This window comes from Macaca fascicularis, chromosome 7 (assembly GCF_037993035.2).
Source record: "Macaca fascicularis isolate 582-1 chromosome 7, T2T-MFA8v1.1".
NCBI classification, from domain to species: domain Eukaryota; kingdom Metazoa; phylum Chordata; class Mammalia; order Primates; family Cercopithecidae; genus Macaca; species Macaca fascicularis.
In genome coordinates this window covers 141,805,012-141,825,670 of record NC_088381.1, presented here as the reverse complement: position 1 = coordinate 141,825,670, position 20,659 = coordinate 141,805,012, and the positions used below count along the sequence as shown (strand labels likewise).

Below are 20,659 nucleotides of genomic sequence, written 5' to 3'. Positions count from 1 at the left end.
GACTGCATCACTGTACTCCAGCCTGGGCGACAGAACAAGACTCCATCTTTAAAAAAAAAAAAAGTACCTGAATAAATTTTTTTTTTTTGTCCTGTTGGTTCCTCCCTCTCTCTTTCTAGCTGCCTGAAATCCTCCTTTTTCATTGTAAAAAAGTAACCATTTAGGCCAGGGCCAGTGGCTCACACCTGTAATCCCAGCATTTTGGGAGGCCGAGGTGGTCAGATCACAAGGTCAGGAAATTGAGACTATCCTGGCCAACATGGTGGAACCCGTCTGGACTAAAATACAAAAAATTAGCCAGGTGTGGTGGCACGTGCCTGCAGTCTCAGCTACTCAGGAGGCTGAGGTGGGGGAATCACTTGGACCCGGGAGGCAGAGGCTGCAGCGAGCCGCGATCGCGCCACTGTACTCTAGCCTGGGCGACAGAGCAAGACTCTGTGTCAAAAAAAAAAAAAAAAAGTAACCATTTACAAGATATAAATGGAAACGCTCCTTCCAAGTTTCCCACATAAAGTATCATAAATCCCTGACTTTTCTTTCACACACATTTTTCTTATTCAAGCTCTGCAACAGCTTCATATGTTTATCCATCCCTCTATTTAGAGAGGAAGGAACCAAGGCTCAGTATTAAGTAATTAAGTAATATACTTAATTACCAAGTTATTAAGTTGCAAAGCCAAGACTCCCACCGACAGGGGAAGTACGCAGGAATCATTAGCGTGAAGAGTGATTACATCTCTCTAGGTTTGATCTTGAATCTCCATGGCTTAAGAATTCCTTTTCTCAGCCTAGGCAACACAGTGAGACCCTATTTCTCTCTCTCTCTCTCTTTTTTTTTTTTTTTTTTGTTTGAGACGGAGTCTCGCTCTGTCACCCAGGCTGGAGTGCAGTGGCTGGATCTCAGCTCACTGCAAGCTCCGCCTCCTGGGTTTATGCCACTCTCCTGCCTCAGCCTCCCGAGTAGCTGGGACTACAGGCGCCCGCCACCTCGCCCGGCTAGTTTTTTTTTGTATTTTTAGTAGAGATGGGGTTTCACCGTGTTAGCCAGGATGGTCTCGATCTCCTGACCTCGTGATCCGCCCGTCTCGGCCTCCCAAAGTGCTGGGATTACAGGCTTGAGCCACCACGCCCGGCCTTTTTTTTTTTTTTTGAGACAGAGTCTGGCTCTGTCGCTCAGGCTGGAGTGCAGTGGTGCAGTCTCGGCCAGTGAGACCCTATTTCTACAAAGAAAACCACTTTTTTTCAATTAGTTTCACATGGTGGCACATGCCTGTGGTCCAAGCTACTAGGGAGGCTGAGTAGGAGGATCGCTTTAGCCCAGGAGATCGAGGCTGCACTAAGCAGCGATCACACCACTGCACTACAGCCTGCGTAACGAACGGAGGTTGTCTCAAAAAAAACAAGAATTCCTCTTCCCCAATTCCAGCTTAACAAGCCAAGAAATTATCAGATGTTTGTTGTTTAAGTCATCTTTAAGGTTCCTCCAACTTTGAGATTCCAGGATTGTAAAATCTCTGAGGAACCAGACAACTATTTACTGTCCTTTATATGTTATCTATGACATCTTTTTATTTCAGTGTTTTCACTTCAATAATCTTTAAAAATTAACACGAGCATTTTCTCAAGCACTAGGTATTCATATAATAACTAAGTACTGCCATACAATTTTGGTGTCCAAGTTTATGATTTGTATGTGTACAGTATGAATAAAACAGAAAATAGCAGAATGCATTAAGATATGCAACTGAACTCAAAAGAATTTGTACTAGAGCACTATCTTTTTTTTTTTTTTTGAGATGGAGTCTCACTCTGTCGCCCAGGTTGGAGTGCAGTGGCTGGATCTCAGCTCACTGCAAGCTCCGCCTCCCGGGTGTACACCATTCTCCTGCCTCAGCCTCCCGAGCAGCTGGGACTACAGGTGCCCGCTACTTCGCCCGGCTAGTTTTTTGTATTTTTTAGTAGAGACGGGGTTTCACCGGGTTAGCCAGGATGGTCTCGATCTCCTGACCTCGTGATCCGCCCGTCTCGGCCTCCCAAAGTGCTGGGATTACAGGCTTGAGCCACCGCGTCCGGCCAGCACTCGGTATCTTATCAAGTGTACTGTGGGGATCTCATCTTTAACAGAGCAACGTACTAATTAGCTACAGGTGTAACAGCAAATATGCAATTAAACATTCCTATTCCCAATTCCTTACTCAACAGATTTCCAAAACTGCAATGTAAATCTTTTTTAAAAATTAGTTTCATTAAGATATTGTTCACATACCATACTACTGACTCATTTAAAGAGTACAATTAAAATGTCTTTAGTTTATTCAGAGCTGTACAAGCACAATCAATTTTACAACATTTCATCACCTCACAAGGAAACCCTGTGCCCATTAACAGCCACTTCCCACTTCTAATGTGTTTATTATGAGCTTAAAGGGCTTCCATACAAGCTTCCCAGTAAGCAACTGGTGGGTATATTCATTAAACATTTGTATAATGAATGAATGACACTACAAATGATACCCACATTTTTCTCTAGTCATCTCTGCTGAACTCCAAACCTTCATTTCTAACTACTTGCTAGGTATCTCCACATGTATGTACATTCAACAGCATCTCAAACCTAACAATGTCCAAAATTCAGATTATTATCTTCCTTACCAAACCTGTTCTTCTTGTATTATCTATTTCAATGATCGCCCAATCTTCCTCCCACTCAGCTGCAAATTCTAGGTCTTTAAATCTCTTTCTCCATTTTTAAATAATCCCCGTGATTCTCTGTTCCCAGAATGTTCTCTATTCCCTACTGTAAAGCCCTGTTTGCGTCTCTCAGTAACTTTCTACTATACTACTAAAACAGGCTTCTAACTGGTCACCCCGCCTTTAAAATTCCTCTTTCCAATGCATCCTTTAGGCAGCCATTCAAGTTACCTTTCTAAAACAAAGAAATGCTTATGTCACTTCTATTCAAAGTTCAGTGCCTCAGAATAATTGTCATAACCCTAAGGGTAAACCCTTTCGTTTATACAGAAAAACTCCCCAGAGCTAGAGATTCAGCAACTTGCCAAAAATTAGATGCAAAACGTAAAAAACTAGAACTTAAAACTTCTGACTGCTACTTTAGTTGTCTTTTACTCTGCACCACACTAAGAAAAAAACAAGTGCAATTTCTCACCCCCTAACAAAATGCCCGACTTTATTTCCAAATGTTTCTTTTATTTACTGCAAAGATGCTGCGTTGATCTTCGTGCCAACCTAAGTACTAATTCTTAAGTCCCAACTTAATATTTAACTTCCAAATGGTGCCTAAATGCATTTCTGAGCCTCATGAGCAAGTGGGATAAACTTTAATAAATTGGATTATCTTGAGAAATTTCAGAAAATAAATTCGACACGAAATGTATAAAGGCCGTAAACACAATTCATACACCCTCCCCTACCCCCCTAACTGACAGGCAAAGGTGAAACGGGCGACCCAGCCCAGTCGAGTAGGCAGCTGTCCCTTTTCCAGACGCAGAAAGTAAGTGGTATGAAAGGAGAGGGTAGCTATGGACCGAAACATTCAGGGCAAGGCCTCCTGGCATCCTCTACCCCACACCACAAAGGCCTTAGTAATAAGGCCCCAAGGTCCGCGGGCAGGCCCCGGCTGCGGGTGCAGTCCAAGAGCCCCCGCCCTGGGGACTCGCCGACTCCGGCTTTCTCAGGACAGTCTGTTCCTATATCCCTGTCCCCAAAACCAAGCAAAGGAGTAGGAATATCGCCCCTAAAAACCCGCGAGGGGAAGGGCCAAAGCCGCAGGGCTTCAGACTGGCCGCTCCCAGGCCCGCCAGATCCTGGAGGGATGCCCAAGGAGGGCGGTTTCCTCTCTCGGGGTGAACTCGGCCCCAGGCCCCAAGTAGCCGGTACTGGCCCCCGCCCTCTGGGTTACTACCTAGCCGAGCAGGTGTGGCCAGGCCCACCTCGGAGCTCACCTTCCAGTTCTGGGCAGCCGGCCGGCCGTCTGTCGGTCCCGAATTCCGTCCACACACAGCGTCTTCCGGCTCCCGCCGGAAGCAGCTCGAGCGCGGGACAGGAAGTTTGGCCGACCCCCCACGCACACATCCACTCGCTCGCCTCAGGGCTGGGTGGCTGCAGCGGCGCTCGAGACCCAGACGTCAAGGCTGCTGGCGGGGACTGCCCGGGCCCGCGACGCAGGGCTCCGCCCCGGACAGGAGGAGCCGCAGCCTCCCCGCTCCCAGTTACTCACTCTGGGCCTTCGGGACTCCTAGGTCCGCGAAGCCCGAAAAAACAGGTCAGCTAATTCGTTGACGTCACTGCCACCCCGCAGTAGCGGAGGGAGTAGTTTTTCCCATCAGCGGAGGCGTTGCAATGGAGGCAAACGAGAAAGGATCACTGCTTAAACATTTATCAGAGGTCTCCATGGAGAGGACCTCGAAGTTTCACCGCCTGAGAAAGGAACTTGCAGAATCAAGTTTTGCATTATATACGGGACGGGGTATACAGTGAGTGTGGGTTCGGTGTTGTAATTAGGATGTAAAGAGCTCTTGGATGTCCCGACTGCGGCCTTGAACACTTGACTTGCAAGCTAGATGCCACCTTGTTAAAGCTTTGTGAGTTTGACTGACTTCTTGAAATTACTTACTTGTAAATATTTGCGTGCGGAAGAATGAGACTCAACTAATGTGGGGAATTAAAGGAGTTATCTTTATTTTTTATTTTTATTTTTTTTTTTTTTGAGACGGAGTCTCGCTGTGTCTCCCAGGCTGGAGTGCAGTGGCGTGATCTCGGCTCACTGCAAGCTCCGCCTCCCGGGTTCACGCCATTCTCCCGCCTCAGCCTCCCAAGTAGCTGAGACTACAGGCGCCCGCCACCACGCCCGGCTAGTTTTTTGTATTTTTAGTAGAGACGGGGTTTCACCATGTTAGCCAGGATAGTCTCGATCTCCTGACCTCGTGATCCACCTGCCTCGGCCTCCCAAAGTGCTGGGATTACAGGCTTGAGCCACCGCGCCCGGCCTTAGGAGTTATCTTTAAAAAGGGATTTTCAAGGTTAAAGATAAGCCTCGATGACAGGTTTGGGTACACAAATTACTAATGGTGATTTAAAATAAAGGAGAAACGTTTCAGAGGAAGATCATTCCACTTTAGAAAAGCAGAGTAGGCCGGACTCGGTGGCTCACGCCTGTAATTCCAGCACTTTGGGAGGCTAAGGCAGGCGGATCACGAGGTCAGGAGATAGAGACCATCCTAACTCAGTGAAACCCCGTCTCTACTAAAGATACAAAAATTAGCCGGGTGTGGTGGCACGCGTCTGTAATCCTAGCTACTCTGGAGGCTGAGGCAGAAGAATCGCTTGAACCCGGGAGGCGGAGTTTGCAGTGAGCCGAGATCGTGCCACCGCACTCCAGCCTGGGCGGCGGCACAGCGAGACAAAAAAAGAAAAAAAGAAAAAGCAGAGTATAAGGTGCCAATCCAGAGTTGAGGATATTTACTTGGAGGTAAAGGTCCAGTGCTCAAGAAAGAGGTGAGAAACACAGATGGAGATTTGGGAGTTAGCAACATACAAAGAAAAGGTGAAACCCCCTCAGGAGATGAAATGGTCCAGGAAAAGTAACAAGAAAGAGCCACTCAAGTAAACTGGAGAGGCTGATTACCAACACAATTTGATCTACTTATTACAAATGTTGCATACAAAAGTGTATTGGCAGTGTGTAGACAGACGATCATAAGCCAAAACATTCAGAAACAATAATCTTCAGTTTTACTGTTCTGTGAGGGTTGAGTACAATTAATAAAACAAACTTGAGGTACATCAGCAGTTCCTGAACATTCATGTTTACAAACATTTGCTATTTTGCTCAGTCCTGTCATTTTCTGAAGCTGTCTTTATTGTCAATCTGTTTTTGTTTTTTGAGACGGAATTTCACTCTTGTCGCCCAGGCTAGGGTGCAATGGTGCGATTTCAGCTCACTGCAACCTCCCCCTCCCAGGTTCAAATGATTCTCCACCCTCAGCCTCTTGAGTAGCCGGAATTACAGGCACCCACCACCATGCCCTGCTAATTTTTGTATTAGAGAGAGGGGGGGGTTTCACTGTGTTGGCCAGGCTGGTCTCGAACTCCTGACCTCAAGTGATCTGCCCGCCTCTGCCTCCCAAAGTGCTAGGATTACAGGCTTGAGACATCAGGCCCGGTCATCAATCTTTTAATCACCTAAAACTCCAACTGATGTTTACATCTGTTTGCCCTCTCAATCTTTACAACTATTTGACAGTATGTGCCTGCTAACCTAAAATCAACATACACTTTTCTCAATATATATTGAGTTTTTAGGCTATACAGTAAATTATTTGGCAAATACAAAGAGATCATCCTCTGGAGTAAATCTTGTCAACTTAACCAACCTAAGTTATTTATCTTCCCATACTAATCCCAACCCAAAGCCGCTGGTCTCCTATCCCAAAAACTGTTACACAAGCTCTGAAACCTCCCAATCCTGCCCCTAGTCCCTATGTACACATCATACCATTAAGTCTCTTTTCTGTCTACAATGTGAAAAAAAGGCCATCTCAATTCTATTTTTACATCAAGTTTCAGTTTAAGAATCATGTAAAACATTTCCAGTTCAACAAATCTTTACTAAGTGCCTCTCAAGTATTCTAAGCATTCTATTTTAAATTAATAAAAGTTATTATTTTTAAAAATCTATTGTGTATGATTCATTAATGGTTGTATCAGATCATGTAAAACTTTTCCAGTTTAACAAATCTTTACGAAGTGCCTCTCAAGCATTCTTTTAAATTAATAAAAGTAATTACTAAAAGTTACTATTAAAAACCTATTGTGTGTGATCCATTAATGGTTGTATCAAATCCCCTATGCAACTAAAAATAACACCTATGATCACATTTAAATCGAGAGCTATGTATATTCTAAGCATTTTTTAATGTATCTTAGAAAATATGCAAAATGGAAAAGAAATCTATGATTGCCTTGAAGACATTTACAGCGATTACAAAGAGATTTCTTCTGAAATGCAAACTATCTGCTTTCCAATGTTACCTCCTGTCATCATGGACTGGAATGCAGCTGGAAAAAGAGAAAGTAGATTATCTGAAAAGGTAAATGTCACTATCATACTTGTTTCCAAAAGGTACAACACAAAAAATTATCTTCAATAACCTTTTCAGTGATTTTCAATATTAAGCATAGAAAATTGTCATGAATGTAATCCCAGCACTTTGGGAGGCCGAGACGGGTGGATCACGAGGTCAGGAGATCGAGACCATCCTGGCTAACACGGTGAAACCCCGTCTCTACTAAAAAATACAAAAAAAAACCTAGCGGGGCGAGGTGGCGGGCGCCCGTAGTCCCAGCTACTTGGGAGGTTGAGGCAGGAGAATGGTGTAAACCTGGGAGGCGGAGCTTGCAGTGAGCTGAGATCCGGCCACTGCACTCCAGCCTGGGTGACAGAGCAAGACTCCGTCTCAAAAAAAGAAATCTCAAGTAAAAAGTTATACACAAACCCAATTAACATCTTAAAAGTTTTGCCTATACTGAAAATATTTAATTGGTATCTAATTGGTATGTACATGAATGTTCATTGTTTACAGTATCTGAAGACTAGAGGCAAAAAAAAATACGGGAATAAAATGTCAGTGAAGGCCAGGCATGGGGCCTCGCAACTGTAATCCCAGCACTTTGGGAGGCCAAGGTGGGCGGATCACTTGAGGTCAGGAGTTTGAGACCAGCCTGACCAACATGATGACACGCTATCTCTACTAAAAATACAAAAATCAGCTGGGAGTGGTGGTGTGTGCCTGTAGTCCCAGCTACTCCGGGGGCTGAGGTGGAAGCATCATCTGAGCCTGGGAGGGAGAGGCTGCAGTGAACCATGATCGCACCACTGCACTCCAGCCTGGGTGACAGAGCATGGCCCTACCTCAAAAATTAAAAAAAGGGCCAGGCATTCCCACCTGTAAATTCCAGCACTTTGGGAGGCTGAGGCAGGAGGATCATTTGAGGCCAGGAGTTGCCTGGACAATATAGTGAGACCCTGTTTCTATGGAAAATTTTTTTAAAAAAAGAAAAAAAAAAGGCTGGGCATAGTGGCAGGTAATTGTAGTCCCAGCTACTCTGGTAAGAGGATTGCTTGAGCCCATGGGTTCATAAGTTATAGTTAGCTATGATCATGCTACTGCATTCCAGTCTGGGCAACAGAGCAAGATCATCTCTTAAAAAAAAGGGGGAGATAAGGGGAAGGAAGGGCAGGGAAGGGGAGGCCAGAGAGGTAGCATTAAAATATAAAAAGATAAAAGACTTTGGCCTGTGGGGTGGGTCACACCTGTAATCCCAGCACTTTGAGAGGCTGAGACAGGCAAATCACTTTAGTTCAGGAGTTCAAGACCAGCCTGGCCAATATGTTGAAACCCTGTCTCTACTAAAAATACAAAAATTAGCCAGGCATGCTAGTGCACGCCTGTGGTTCCAGCTACTTGGTAGACTGAGGCAGGAGAATTGCTTGATCTCGGGAGGTGGAGGTTGCAGTGAGCCAAGATCATACTCCAGCCTGGGAGATAGAGCAAGACTCCATCTCAAAAAAAAAAAAAAAAAAAAAAGGCCAGGCATGGTGGCTCACACCTGTAATTCCAGCACTTTGGGAGGCCGAGGCGGGCAGATCACGAGGTCAGGAGATTGGGACCATCCTGGCTATGACAGCGAAACCCCGTCTCTACTAAAAATACAAAAAATTAGCCCGGCGTGGTGATGTAGTCCCTGCTACTTGGGAGCTGAGGCAAGAGAATGGCATCAGCCTGGGAGACGGAGCTTGCAGTGAGCTGAGATCGCGCCACTGCTCTGTTTCCAGCCTGGGCAACAGGGCAAGACTCCATCTCAAAAAAAAAACAAAAAGACTTTATCTTTGTGTGCTGAGGACATGTATATAATAAATAAGTCTACATTCATCTTACCTCCCATGTTTTCCAACCCATTTATCACCGTCTCCTTAATCTGTAAATCAAAATAGGTAGATTTAATAGTCTTTAAACTTCAATGTTTCTATATAATAGTTTCCATACTTACAAAAGGCAGCAATACTATTTAGCACCTTCTGTCTAAAAATAGATACTCTTTATTTCATGTAGGTAGTCCAGAAAAGCTTCCTATCAATTGATTTTTTTAAAGTAATATCCCATTTTCCCGTTGTTTAATCTCTTCAATTAGTAACAGATTACAAGCTATACACTCTAAAACAGAAAAAGTAAAGTACAGAAGCATACAAAGGTACAACTTTGCCTATCATTTGCAGGTTTCAAGAATAGCCTAGGCCAGTCTGGATGCAGTGGTTCACACCTGTAATCCCAGCATTTTGGGAGGCTGAGATGGGCAGATCACTCGAGGTCAGGAGTTCGAGACCAGCCTGGCCAACATGGTGAAACCCCATCGCTACTAAAAATGCAAAAATTAGCTGAGCGAGTGGCACATGCCTGTAATCCTAGCTACTCAGGAGGCTGAGGCAGGAGAATCGCTTGAACCCAGGAGGCGGAGGTTGCAGTGAGCTGAGATTGCACCACTGCACTACAACCTGGGTGACAAAGCGAGACTCTGTCTCAAAAAAAAAAAAAAGAACAGCCTAGGCCAGTATGTCTGAAGCCCAGATTAATAACTCCTGACTTTCAATCAACAACTAAGACATACATTAGGATGTCCAGGGAGGACAGGGAAGAAGTATGGTGCTAAAGGCATCAGGAGGTGCTTACATGATTTTTGAGAAAGCACAGCTTCTAACACATAGTAGCATCCCATAAATATTTGTTAAATTAATAAACATAACAATTTTACATTTGGGGGAAAACCTATTGATTTTGTGATATAATCTATGGAAAGTAAAGCTAAAAAATTTTAGATAAAGGGCATAACAAACAAGGGTTTGTTAAGGGTTTGTTAATCAGGAGGTTATACTCACCTGGGAGGTAGAGTTAATTTATAATATTCAGCATACTTTTCTTTTGTAGGAATTTTTATAATGAAACTAATATGTTTGCTATAGTACATTTAAATAATGCAAAATTATATCAAGTAGCAGGAAGAATTATATTGATAAAGAATAGAAGTTCTACCTTTAGCTTTCCTTCTTTAAACCACTGACTCAGCTGTAGAATGCCAGGCTCAAATTTGTCTTTATAATTTAACACCAGAAATCTTTCCCTGCAGTGAGGAAGAAAAGGATAATGATCAGAGAATATGACGGGAGTGGTATTCCAAGATCAAACCATTCCAGAATTCTACTATCTGTTAATCCTTAAAATATTAGGACATAATCACATTGAGTCTGGTCAGATACAGTTTTATGCGGAGTTACAGGTATAACTGTAGAAGACTTCTATTAATAATTTTTGTTGCCAGGCGCAGTGGCTCACGCCTGTAATCCTAACACTTTGGGAGGCCGAGGTGGGCAGATCACCTGAGGTCAGGAGTTCAAGACCAGCCTGGCCAACACAGTGAAACCCCCGTCTCTACTAAAACATAAAAATTAGCTGTGCATGATGGCAGGTGCCTGTAGTCCCAGCTACTCGGGAGGCTGAGACAGGAGAATCGCTTTAACCTGGGAGATGGTGGTAGAAGTGAGCTGAGATCGTGCCACTATACTCCAGCCTGGGAGGCTGAGCGAGACAGCATGTCAAAATAATAAGTTTTTGTCTGCCCAGTATCTACAACCCCATTGGTTAATAGCACCGTGATTTTTTCCTTTGTGGGTAACATCCTTTCTCGACCCTCATGTGACCTAACCCAGGCCAGTCAAAGCCAGTAAGTATGTTTTCAGGGAGCTAGTTAGCCAAAACCTAAATATTGAATGGGCTTAAAAAATGTGTATTTTAAAGCTTTCTTTTTGAGACGGAGTTTCGTTCTCGTTGCCCAGGCTGGATGGAGTGCGTGAGGTGATCTTGGCTCACTGCAACCTCCGTCTCCCGGGTTCAAGTGATTCTCCTGCCTCAGCCTCCCAAGTAGCTGGGATTACAGGCGCCCACGACCACGCCCGGCTAATTTTTTGTATATTTAGTAGAGATGGGGTTTCACCATGTTGGCCAGGCTAGTTTTGAACTCTTGGCCTCAAGCAATCCACCTTGCTTGCTTTGGGATGCCGTCTCAGCATCCCAAAGTGCTAGGATTGCAGGTGCAAGCCACCACACCCGACCTAAGGTTTTATTTAATAAAGAAAAAGTGTCTATGAAGAACAATAGATTTCATACACATCTATGATATTTAAAACCCCATGAACCAGTAATAAGGGCAAAGAGGAAGAACACACCTTGTGATGTTTCTTTCTTTCTGGATTGCCTCTATAGCAGGGGATAGTGGGGGAGGATAAGGCACATCTTTGTTGTACTGAGAAATTTGACCACACAGGATGATATGGCTGTTCTCATTCATCTGCACAAAGAAAAATGATGATAAAATATCCCGTTCCTGTGTTTACTGATTTTATGGCTGCCATAATGAAAGCCTCCTTGACTATTTAATCCTTTTTGTCAACTAGTTCGATTTTTTTTTTTTAATTTACCTGTTAGAGGTATTTGAGAATTTGAGCTAGCTAGAAATAATTATATTCCAAAGGAACACAGAGGCAAATAAATGTTTGGTAATCAGCAAAAGAATTACATTAGTTGTTGTTGCTACTTATTAGTGGTAGAACTGTATTTTTTTGGATTTAAATAATTTAATAATCTCAACTGCAAATAATTTTAGATGCAGCAAAGGACTATGCAGTGTTAATAACTCATGTTGATATTTTATAATATTGTTAGTAAATATACATAAATACATGCAGTCTGTGAAACCCATTCTCTACACAAGGTCTGGGGCCATAGCTGTGAGTTGGTCAGTGGTGAGTTAGGGGTCAGAGCTTCACTATTTCAACAATGCAACTGTAATTTTTCACAAAAATAAACCAAAAGTGAAAAATATAATATTGGTAGCAAATAACTGAAATTGAAGTTCATAGTACAAATCTGCAAGTAAAGGGAAGTAGGTATCAGCAAGCTCTTTTGTATCACTTAAATACAATACTGATCATCACATTAAGTCACAATAATCCCTCCAATTTTATAAATTTTTTTCTCAGTATTAGGTAAAAAGAATGCAGTATTCAAATTTATAATAGAAATCAGCAAACAACCTGACTTATCACTGTATCACTGATGTTACCACCAACATTGTCAAAATAAACATCCACTCCAGCTGGGCATGATTCACGGAGTTGTTCTGCCACATTCTCTTTTTTATAATTAATTGCAGCATCAAAGCCCAGTTCTGAGGTCAAGAGGATGCATTTCTCATGTGTTCCACAAATCCCCACCACTCTGGAACAACCTAACAAATGGCCAATCTAGGGGAGAAATTTGAAGATTAAATGGCTTTATATTGTCACATTTAAATGTAAAAATATACAAGTATGCAAGATATTACAGGTATATGACAGTGTTCATTACAATTTAGGTTAGATTACGCTGCTTTTAATGAAGAGTAATTTGAAAGTAAAAGAACTGAGGGCAGACAATGTCATCCCCAAAAAAAATTATTAAAATTGAACAAAGTTAGACTTATGTTCCTCAACTTATGATGGGGATATGTCCCAATAAAACCATCTTTTTTTTTTTTTTTTTTGGAGACGGAATCTTCGCTCTGTCCCCCAGGCTGGAGCTCTGTCCCCTAGGCTGAAGCGCAGTGGCACGATCTTGGCTCACTGCCAGCTCCGCCTCCCAGGTTCACACCATTCTCCTGCTTCAGCCTCCCGAGTAGCTGGGACTACAGGCGCCTGCCACCATGCCCGGCTAATTTTTTTACATTTTTTAGTAGAGATGGGGTTTCAGCTGTTATCCAGGATGGTCTCGATCTCCTGACCTCGTGCTCTGCCCGCCTCGGCCTCCCAAAGTGCTGGGATTACAGGCGTGAGCCACTGCGCCCAGCCAAAACCATTGTTAGTTGAAAATATCCTAAGCAAAAAATGCATTTAATATACCTAACCTACTGAACATCATAGCTTAGCCTAGCCTACCTAAAATGTGCTCAGAACACTTATGGCTGGGCAAAACCATGTGGCAATACAGTACACCATAGAGTACCAGTTGTTTACCCTCATGGTCATTGTCAAAATAAACATCCACTCCAGCTGGGCATGATTGACGGAGTTGTTCAGCCACATACAGTGGCTGACCGGGAGTTACAGCTTGTTGCTGCTGCCCAGCATCTCGAGAGAGTGTCATACTGATATCACTAGCCTGGGAAAAGACCAAAATTCAAAATTCAAAGTATGGCTTCTACTGAATGCATACGGCTTTTGCATCATTGTAAAGTAGAACCATCATAAGTTGGGGACCATCTGTAGTTTAAATGTGAAAATCTCACAATTTTTGGCTTTCACTCATTGAAAAATATAAAATCAAAGAATAACTAAATTTAAAAAATAAAATTTCACAACTTAAATCTAATTTCATAAAAGGAATAATCAGACCCAAAGCATCACATGCAATTCATTATTTTTCAGGCTTGTGGCAAACTAAAATCACAGCTCAGACACAATGTTTGTTTTCAATGGTTTCAATCTATAAAGGCTATTATTTATAAAAGGATGTACTTTTATAAGATTTTTTTTTTTTTTTTTTCAAAGAAACAGGGTCTCACTCTGTCACCCAGGCTGGAGTACAGTGGTATATTCATAGCTCGCTGTAGCTTCAAACTCTTGGGCTCAAGTACTCTTCCTGCCTCAGCCTCTCAAGTAGTTAGGACAACAGGAGTGCTGCCACACTGGGCTAATTTATTTACTGAAGAGTCTTACTATGTTGCCCAGGCTGGTCTTGAGCTCCTGTCCTCAAGTAATCCTGCCACCTTGGCCTCCCAAAGCACTGGGGTTGCAGGCGTGAGCCACTGTGCCAGGCCAACTTCATAAAATTATATCAAAATGTTTACATGTCTAGAATTCAATAAGTGGTTTCTTATTTGAGGATATTAATTTAAAATGTGAGTTTGACTTTTAATTCATGAATTCCAAACAGCTTCTCTATCATTCTCTTCCTTATAATAATGAAAGCAAAGCTTTAGCATTTACTACATCTATTTTTGGTTAACAGAGAATAAGACACTAAAATCTGCATTTTTTATTACTGTTATTAAGAGAGTCTAAGTAGGTAAAAAAAAAAAAAAAAACACCCAGTTCTACAAGAAACGTGTGAAAGTCATTATAAATTTATTCAATTTTGGCTGGGCATGGTAGCTCACGCACATAATCCCAGAACTTTGGGAGCCAAAGCAGGTGGATCCCTTGAGGCCAGGAGTTCAAGACCAGCCTGGCCAACATGGCAAAACCCCATCTCTACTAAAAATACAAAAATTAGCCAGGTGTGGTGGCACACACCTGTAGTCCCAGCTACTCTCGAGGCTGAGGCATGAGAATCTCTTGAACCCAGGAGGCAGAGGTTGCAGTGAGCCAAGATTGCGCCACTGCACTCCAGCCTAGAGACTCTGTCTCAAAAAAGAAAAAAAAATTATCCAATTTTATATTTTTAATGGTATACATATATCCAGAATTTCAATTATGAATTATAACAATCCTCAAATAATCAGAAAATCATATAATTCTTAGAAAGTTTACCTGCCCAGCCACGGATCCACAGGCACCTGCAGCACCACTGACAACCATTGTCTTTTTAGATCCAGCAGTTATATGACCTTTTTCCTGTATCCCAATCAAGGAAGTCAAACCAGGCATACCTATAGCTCCAAGAAAATATGAAAGGTGTCCATTCACAAGTTGTGGGTCTACCTAAAATAAAATATATACTCTTTAAGAATACTAGGAATTCCTGTTTTGAGACAACAAAGTAGAGACAATGTGTTATGGACTGAATTGTGTCCCCGTAACATTTATATAGTAAAGCCCTAAGCCCCAGTGTGACTTTATTTGGAAACAGGGACTTAAAGGAGATATTTAGGATTGAATGAGGACATAAGGGTGGGGTCCTAGTCCAACAAGACTTGTGTCCTGGCCGGGTACGGTGGCTCACATCTGTAATCTCAGCACTTTGGGAAACTGAGGCAGGCAGATCACCTGAGAGTAGGAGTTTGAGACCAGCCTAGCCAACATGGCGAAACCCCGTCTCTACTAAAAATACAAAAAATTAGCAAGGCGTGGTGGTGTATGCCTGTAATCCCAGCTACTTGGGAGGCTGAGGCAGGAGAATCACTTGAACCCAGGAGGCAATGGTTGCAGTGAGCTGAGATCATGCCACTGCACTCCAGCCTGGGTGACAGAGTAAGGCTCCATCTCAAAGGAAAAAAACAAAAACAAAAACAAAACGGACTTGTGTGTCCTTAGAAGAAGAAGAAACAAAACAAGATCTATCTCTCTGCACACCCACAGAGAAAAGACTGCCTAAGGACACAGCAAGAAGGTGGCCATCTGCAATCCAGGAAGAGGGGCCTCCCCAGAAACCAAATTTTCCAGAACTCTGATCTTGGACTTCTAGCTTCCAGAACTGTGAGAAAATAAATCTCTGTTGTTTAAACCACCCAGCCTGTAGTATTTTGTTATGGCAGTCCATCAGTATAATAAACAACCCAATACGGTTTATAGAAGAGTAAACCATTCATCAATCTTGCTAAAATTCTATACTTTATTTGTAAAGAGTAAAAAACAATATTACTTCTCTTTATATTAAAAAGAAACTTTAAGGCCAGGTGCAGTGGCTCATGCCTGTAATCCCAGCACTTAGAGAGGCTGAGGTGGATGGATCACAAGGTCAGGAGTTCAAGACCAGCCTGGCCAAAATGGTGAAACCCCATCTCTACTAAAAATACAAAAAATTAGCCGGGTGTGGTGGCAGGTGCCCAAATCCTAGCTACTCGGGAGGCTGAGGCAGAGAATTGTTTGAACCTGGGGAGGTCGAGGTTGCAGTGAGTCGAGATCGTGTCACTGCACTCCAGCCTGGACAACAAAGCAAGACTCCGTCTCAAAAAAAAAATAAAATAAAATAAACTTTTAAAAACAATTCCCACATAAGAGACAAAATATTCTTTCTGTTAATGCCCCAAGTATGGGGGGAAAAAAAAAAGGAAATGCTTAACAGAAAAATACTTGGCAACACTGGAAGATTTTTAAGTCTCTGAGCAATTCCAACATAAACATGTACCTATAAAAATCAACTCTGGCTGGGTACGGTGGCTCATGCCAGTAATCCCAGCACTTTGGGAGGCCAAGATGGGTGGATCATGAGGTCAGGAGTTCAACACCACCCTGGCCAAGATCCTGAAATCCCGTCTCTACTAAAAATACAAAAATTAGCTGGGTGTGGTGGTGGGCGCCTGTAATCCCAGCTACCCGTGTGGCTGAGGCAGGAGAATCACTTGAACCCGGGTGGCAGAGGTTGCAGTGAGCCAAGATCACGCCACTGCACTCCAGCCTGGGCAACAGAGCAAGACTGTCTTAAAAAAAAAAAGAAAAAAAATCAACTCAAATTCCAACAGTTCTCATTACTGATGTTTAAAATGTACCATTAAGGCTGGGCACAGTGGTTCACAACTGTAATCCCAGCACTTTCTGGGGCTGAGGCGGGAGGATCAGTTGAGGCCAGGAGTTCAAGACTAGCCTGGGCAATATGGTGAGACTCTTGTTTCTACACAAAGTTTAATAAAAATGGCTGGGCATGGTGACTCACGCTTGTAATCCCAGCACTTTGGGAGACTGAGGCGGACAGATCACTTGAGGTCAGGAGCTTGAGATCAGCCTGGCCAACATGGCAAAATCCTGTCTCTACTAAAAATACAAAAAATTAGCTGGGTGTGGTGGTACACACCTGTAATCCCAGCTACTCGGGAGACTGAGGTGGGAAGATCACTTGAACCCAGGAGGCAGAGGTTGCAGTGAGCCAAGATCACTCCAGCCTGGGTGACAGAGTGAGATGCTGTCTCTAAATACATAAATAAAGTCATTAGCAGACCCAGTCAGGCTATTGCCTATTTTTTGGCAGCTGCTCTGAAACAACTTTTATTACCTGAGAGACTTTATCTACAATAAGATAACCTTTGTTTACCACGCAATTCCTCCCCTTTCCCTTTTTGTTGCCATTTCCCCCAAAAGCCTCAAGTCCCATTCCTTTAAGCTATAAGAACTTCAAGCTCACACCTGAAATCTCAGCACTTTGGGAGGCTGAGGTGGGAGGACTGCTTGAGCCTAGGAGTTTGAGACCAGATGGGGCAACACAGTGATACCCCATCTCTAAAACAAACAAACAGGCCGGGCGCGGTGGCTCAAGCCTGTAATCCCAGCACTTTGGGAGGCCGAGACGGGTGGATCACGAGGTCAGGAGATCGAGACCATCCTGGCGAACACGGTGAAACCCCGTCTCTACTAAAAAATACAAAAAACTAGCCGGGCGAGGTGGTGGGCGCCTATAATCCCAGTTACTTGGGAGGCTGAGGCAGGAGAATGGCGTAAACCCCAGAGGCGGAGCTTGCAGTGAGCTGAGATCCGGCCACTGCACTCCAGCCCGGGCGACAGAGCGTCTCAAAAAAAAAAAAAAACAAACAAACAAGCAAAGAAACAACAACAACAAAAAACCTTCAACCATCTGGTCCCTCCTTTGAGTCTTCTATTCTTCTGTGAGGCTCCAGTGCACATACATGAATTAAAATGGTTTTTCTCCTGTTAATCTGTTTACTGTCAATTTATTTTAGCAGGCTCAATTATCAAACCTTCAGAAGGAAAATTTAAACTTCCCTATACAGCTAACAGTGGAAACGGAACAAAGGCTTTCCGCATTTTGGCAGCTAGCTAAAAGAAAATAAATGCTTTTATTTTTCCCTGATTACAAACACAACTGAATATCAAATGCACAAAGTAAGAATTGCACAGGGAAAAAAAAAAATCAGATACGTTCATATATATATCACCTTTTCAAGGTTATTTCCATCCAGAATAACTTTGGTTTGCCAGGGCCAATAGAAAGAAGTCACAAAATCGCCTTTAGTCAAATTTGTGTGTTTGCTTTCTTCTATAATTCCAATACCTCCACCATCAACGACTTGAGATAGCTGCCAAGGTGTTATATAATCAGTGCCAGTGTCTTCATTCATTCTACAACGCTGAAAAAGAAAACATTAAGATAATTTTATCCAATAATGTCAAACCACTCTACTAATTTACCCAATGATAAAAGTATATAATGAGTAATATATCACACACAATACACAAAAATCAACTCAAAATACATTCAAGACTTAAACATAAGACCTGAAACAATATGGTGACTATAGTTAATAACAATGTATTGTATACTTCAAAATTGCCACTGGCTGGGAACGGTGGCTCACGCCTGTAATCCCAGCACTTTGGGAGGCTGAGGAGGGCAGATCCCCTGAGGTCAGGAGTTCAAGACCAGCCTGGCCAACATAGTGAAACCCCATCTCTACAAAAATACAAAAATTAGCCAGGCATGATGGCGGTTGCCTGTACAGCTATTCAGGAGGCTGAGGTAGAAGAATCACTTGAACCAGGAGGCAGAGGTTGCAGTGAGCTGAGATCGCACCACTGTACTCCATCCAGTCTGGGCAATGAGAGCGAAACTCCGTCTCAAAAAAAAAAAAGAAAAGAAAAAAAGAAAAGAAACTTGCCACGAGGGTAGATTCTAAGTGTTCTCACCACAAACAATAAGTATGTGATGTAATCCATGTTAATTAGCATGTTAGCTTGATATAACCACTGCACAATGTAAACGTATTTCTTTTTTTTCCTTTTCTTTTTTTTCATGTGGAGTTTCGCTCTTGTTGGCCAGGCTGGAGTATAATGGTGCAATCTAGGCTCACTGCAACCTCCGCCTCCTGGGTTTAAGCAATTTTCCTGCCTCAGCCTCCCGAGTAGCTGGGGATTATAGGCATGCGCCACCACGGCCGGCTACTTTTGTGTTTTTAGTAGAGACACGGTTTCTCCATGTTGGTCAGGCTAGTCTCAAACTCCCAATCTCAGGTGTTCCGCCCGCGGCCTCTCAAAATGCTGGGATTACAGGCATAAACCACCGCGCCCAGCCTGTAAACATTTTAAAACATCATGTTGTATACCATAAACATAAACTTTTTTTTTTTTTTTGCAGATGGAGTGTTACTCTGTCACCCAGGCTGGAGTGTAGTGGCACGATCTGGGCTCAGTACAACTTCCGCCTACTGGGTTCAAGCGATTCTTCTGCCTCAACCTCCTGCGTAGCTGGGACTACAGGCACGCGACACCACGCCTGGCTAATTTTTGTATTTTTAGTAGAGATGGAGCTTCACTATATTGGCCAGGCTGGTCTCGAACTCCTGACCTTGTGATCTGCTGGCCTCGGCCTCCCAAAGTGCTGGGATTACAGGTGTGGGCCACTGCGCCTGGCAACAATTTTTATTTGTCAATAAATTTGTTTTTAAATAAAAAATTTAAAAATTGCGGTGACAGTTGCAAAGAAAGCTCTGTGAGTATTCTAAAAGTCACTGAATTGTACATTTAAATGCATGAAACGTATGCTAGTAAATAAAGCTAAAAATTTTAAAGAATTACTTAAGGAAATTGAAGTAATATTATACACATTATACTAGCAAAAAGTAATACAAAATAGTGTTTTGATGGTTTCAAAGGATTGTGGCCAATTAGGTACACTCACATGTTGCTGATACTATAAAACTATTTTTTATGGAAAACAAACTAGCAACACATACACCATAAAACTTGATTTCTTTCAGGCTAAGGATTCTGTCTCCCCAGTGGAAATAACCCAAAAAGTAGTGAAGTAATTTTTATACAGTTGCTCATCCCAACTTCAGACCAAGGACTCTCCCTATTTCATGCCCCCTAACCTCAGATGAGTGCTCTCTTCACCCCTCGAAGACAAGAGTGTCACAGTGGGACCACACCCCGTCTCAAGAGGAGAGCTAACAACTTCTCTGGGTAGTAGTCAAGGCTCTCTTCCTCTGTGGCTCACTCTTGCCTCTATCATGAAATCCAAAATGTAGAGGACCACAGCATGGACCAGGAAGTGGAAAACATGGAAGGACGCCTGATCCCATGTGGTTCAGTGTACCCAGGTAAAACCGGGTAAAAGACGAAACAGAGAACTGATGCAGAAGCTTCTGTAAGAATACATTTGCTTCTGCTTGTGTGCCACCTCCCACGTATTCCTTAAAAGCAAGTGCAGCCACAGACACTGGCCAGACCAAGTGCCTGACACTAAACACAGCTAGTAGGAAAAACGGAAATAAGTTCTCTGAGATATAGGAAAAAAATCTACTTTTTCCTCCTTTCACTCACCACTCAACACTTTTAAAAACAGATGTGGTGGGGTATTTCCCCATACACCAACTAAGCAGTTCTGCAGAGGACATCAACTGGGTGTCCCCTAATTCCATTCAGCTCAACTGTGACACTGTCTACCTGGATATAGTGTCAGGTCCCACAGATTAAAGGCTCAGTCCCACAAGACTGCACCTACTTCAGATGCCAATCTCAAGCCCTAGGTTATGGTCTGTGCTTCTGACAAACTGGCTACAAATCAGGGTCCCCACTCTACTCTCTCCTTTGGTTTCATTTGCTAGAGCACCTCACCGAAGTCAGAGAAATACTTTACTTACATTTACTGTTTATTATAAAGGATAT

At 43.0% G+C, this 20,659-nt stretch overlaps 3 protein-coding genes across 24 annotated transcripts in view; 1 reads left to right on the top strand and 2 right to left on the bottom strand.

Annotated features, from left to right (window-relative positions):
• The window catches only part of ZNF410 (zinc finger protein 410), a 45,546-nt gene extending 41,527 nt beyond the window's left edge, over window positions 1-4,019 (bottom strand). For all 16 annotated transcript variants that reach the window (XR_012415951.1, XR_012415950.1, XR_012415949.1 and 13 more), the window contains exon 1: window positions 3,963-4,019. The gene's annotated coding sequence lies outside the window, so the exon portion shown is untranslated. The remainder of the gene's footprint in view (window positions 1-3,962) is intronic.
• Window positions 1-20,659, bottom strand: part of PTGR2 (prostaglandin reductase 2) — a 43,167-nt gene that overhangs the window by 2,237 nt on the left and 20,271 nt on the right. For 5 of the 7 annotated variants that reach the window (XM_065549061.1, XM_005561736.4, XM_065549063.1 and 2 more), the window contains 7 exons: window positions 17,932-18,123; window positions 14,636-14,806; window positions 12,164-12,373; window positions 11,297-11,418; window positions 10,107-10,194; window positions 8,958-8,997; window positions 5,729-7,077 (listed from right to left, as the gene is read on the bottom strand). In XM_065549061.1, the coding sequence (XP_065405133.1) occupies window positions 7,001-7,077; window positions 8,958-8,997; window positions 10,107-10,194; window positions 11,297-11,418; window positions 12,164-12,373; window positions 14,636-14,806; window positions 17,932-18,123 (900 nt within the window). In that variant the 3' untranslated portion in view covers window positions 5,729-7,000. Of the gene's footprint in view, window positions 1-5,728; window positions 7,078-8,957; window positions 8,998-10,106; window positions 10,195-11,296; window positions 11,419-12,163; window positions 12,374-14,635; window positions 14,807-17,931; window positions 18,124-20,659 lie in introns of those variants that run through there. The other 2 variants (XM_045396718.2, XM_005561740.4) reach the window with 2 other exon arrangements.
• Window positions 1,142-19,314, top strand: LOC135972012 (uncharacterized). Its single transcript, XM_073997801.1, has 2 exons — window positions 1,142-4,282; window positions 19,128-19,314. Exons 1-2 carry the CDS (start codon window positions 3,521-3,523, stop codon window positions 19,161-19,163), a joined length of 798 nt encoding a protein of 265 aa, XP_073853902.1. The 5' UTR covers window positions 1,142-3,520; the 3' UTR covers window positions 19,164-19,314.

What these genes read in the sequence shown, in the direction of transcription:
- LOC135972012 (XM_073997801.1), top strand. Translation starts at nt 3,521, where the DNA reads ATGAAAGGAGAGGGTAGCTATGGACCGAAACATTCAGGGCAAGGCCTC. An exon ending in CGCGAAGCCCGAAAAAACAG is followed by an intron (nt 4,283 to 19,127) that starts GTCAGCTAATTC and finishes TTTTTTTTGCAG; the next exon opens with ATGGAGTGTTACTCTGTCAC.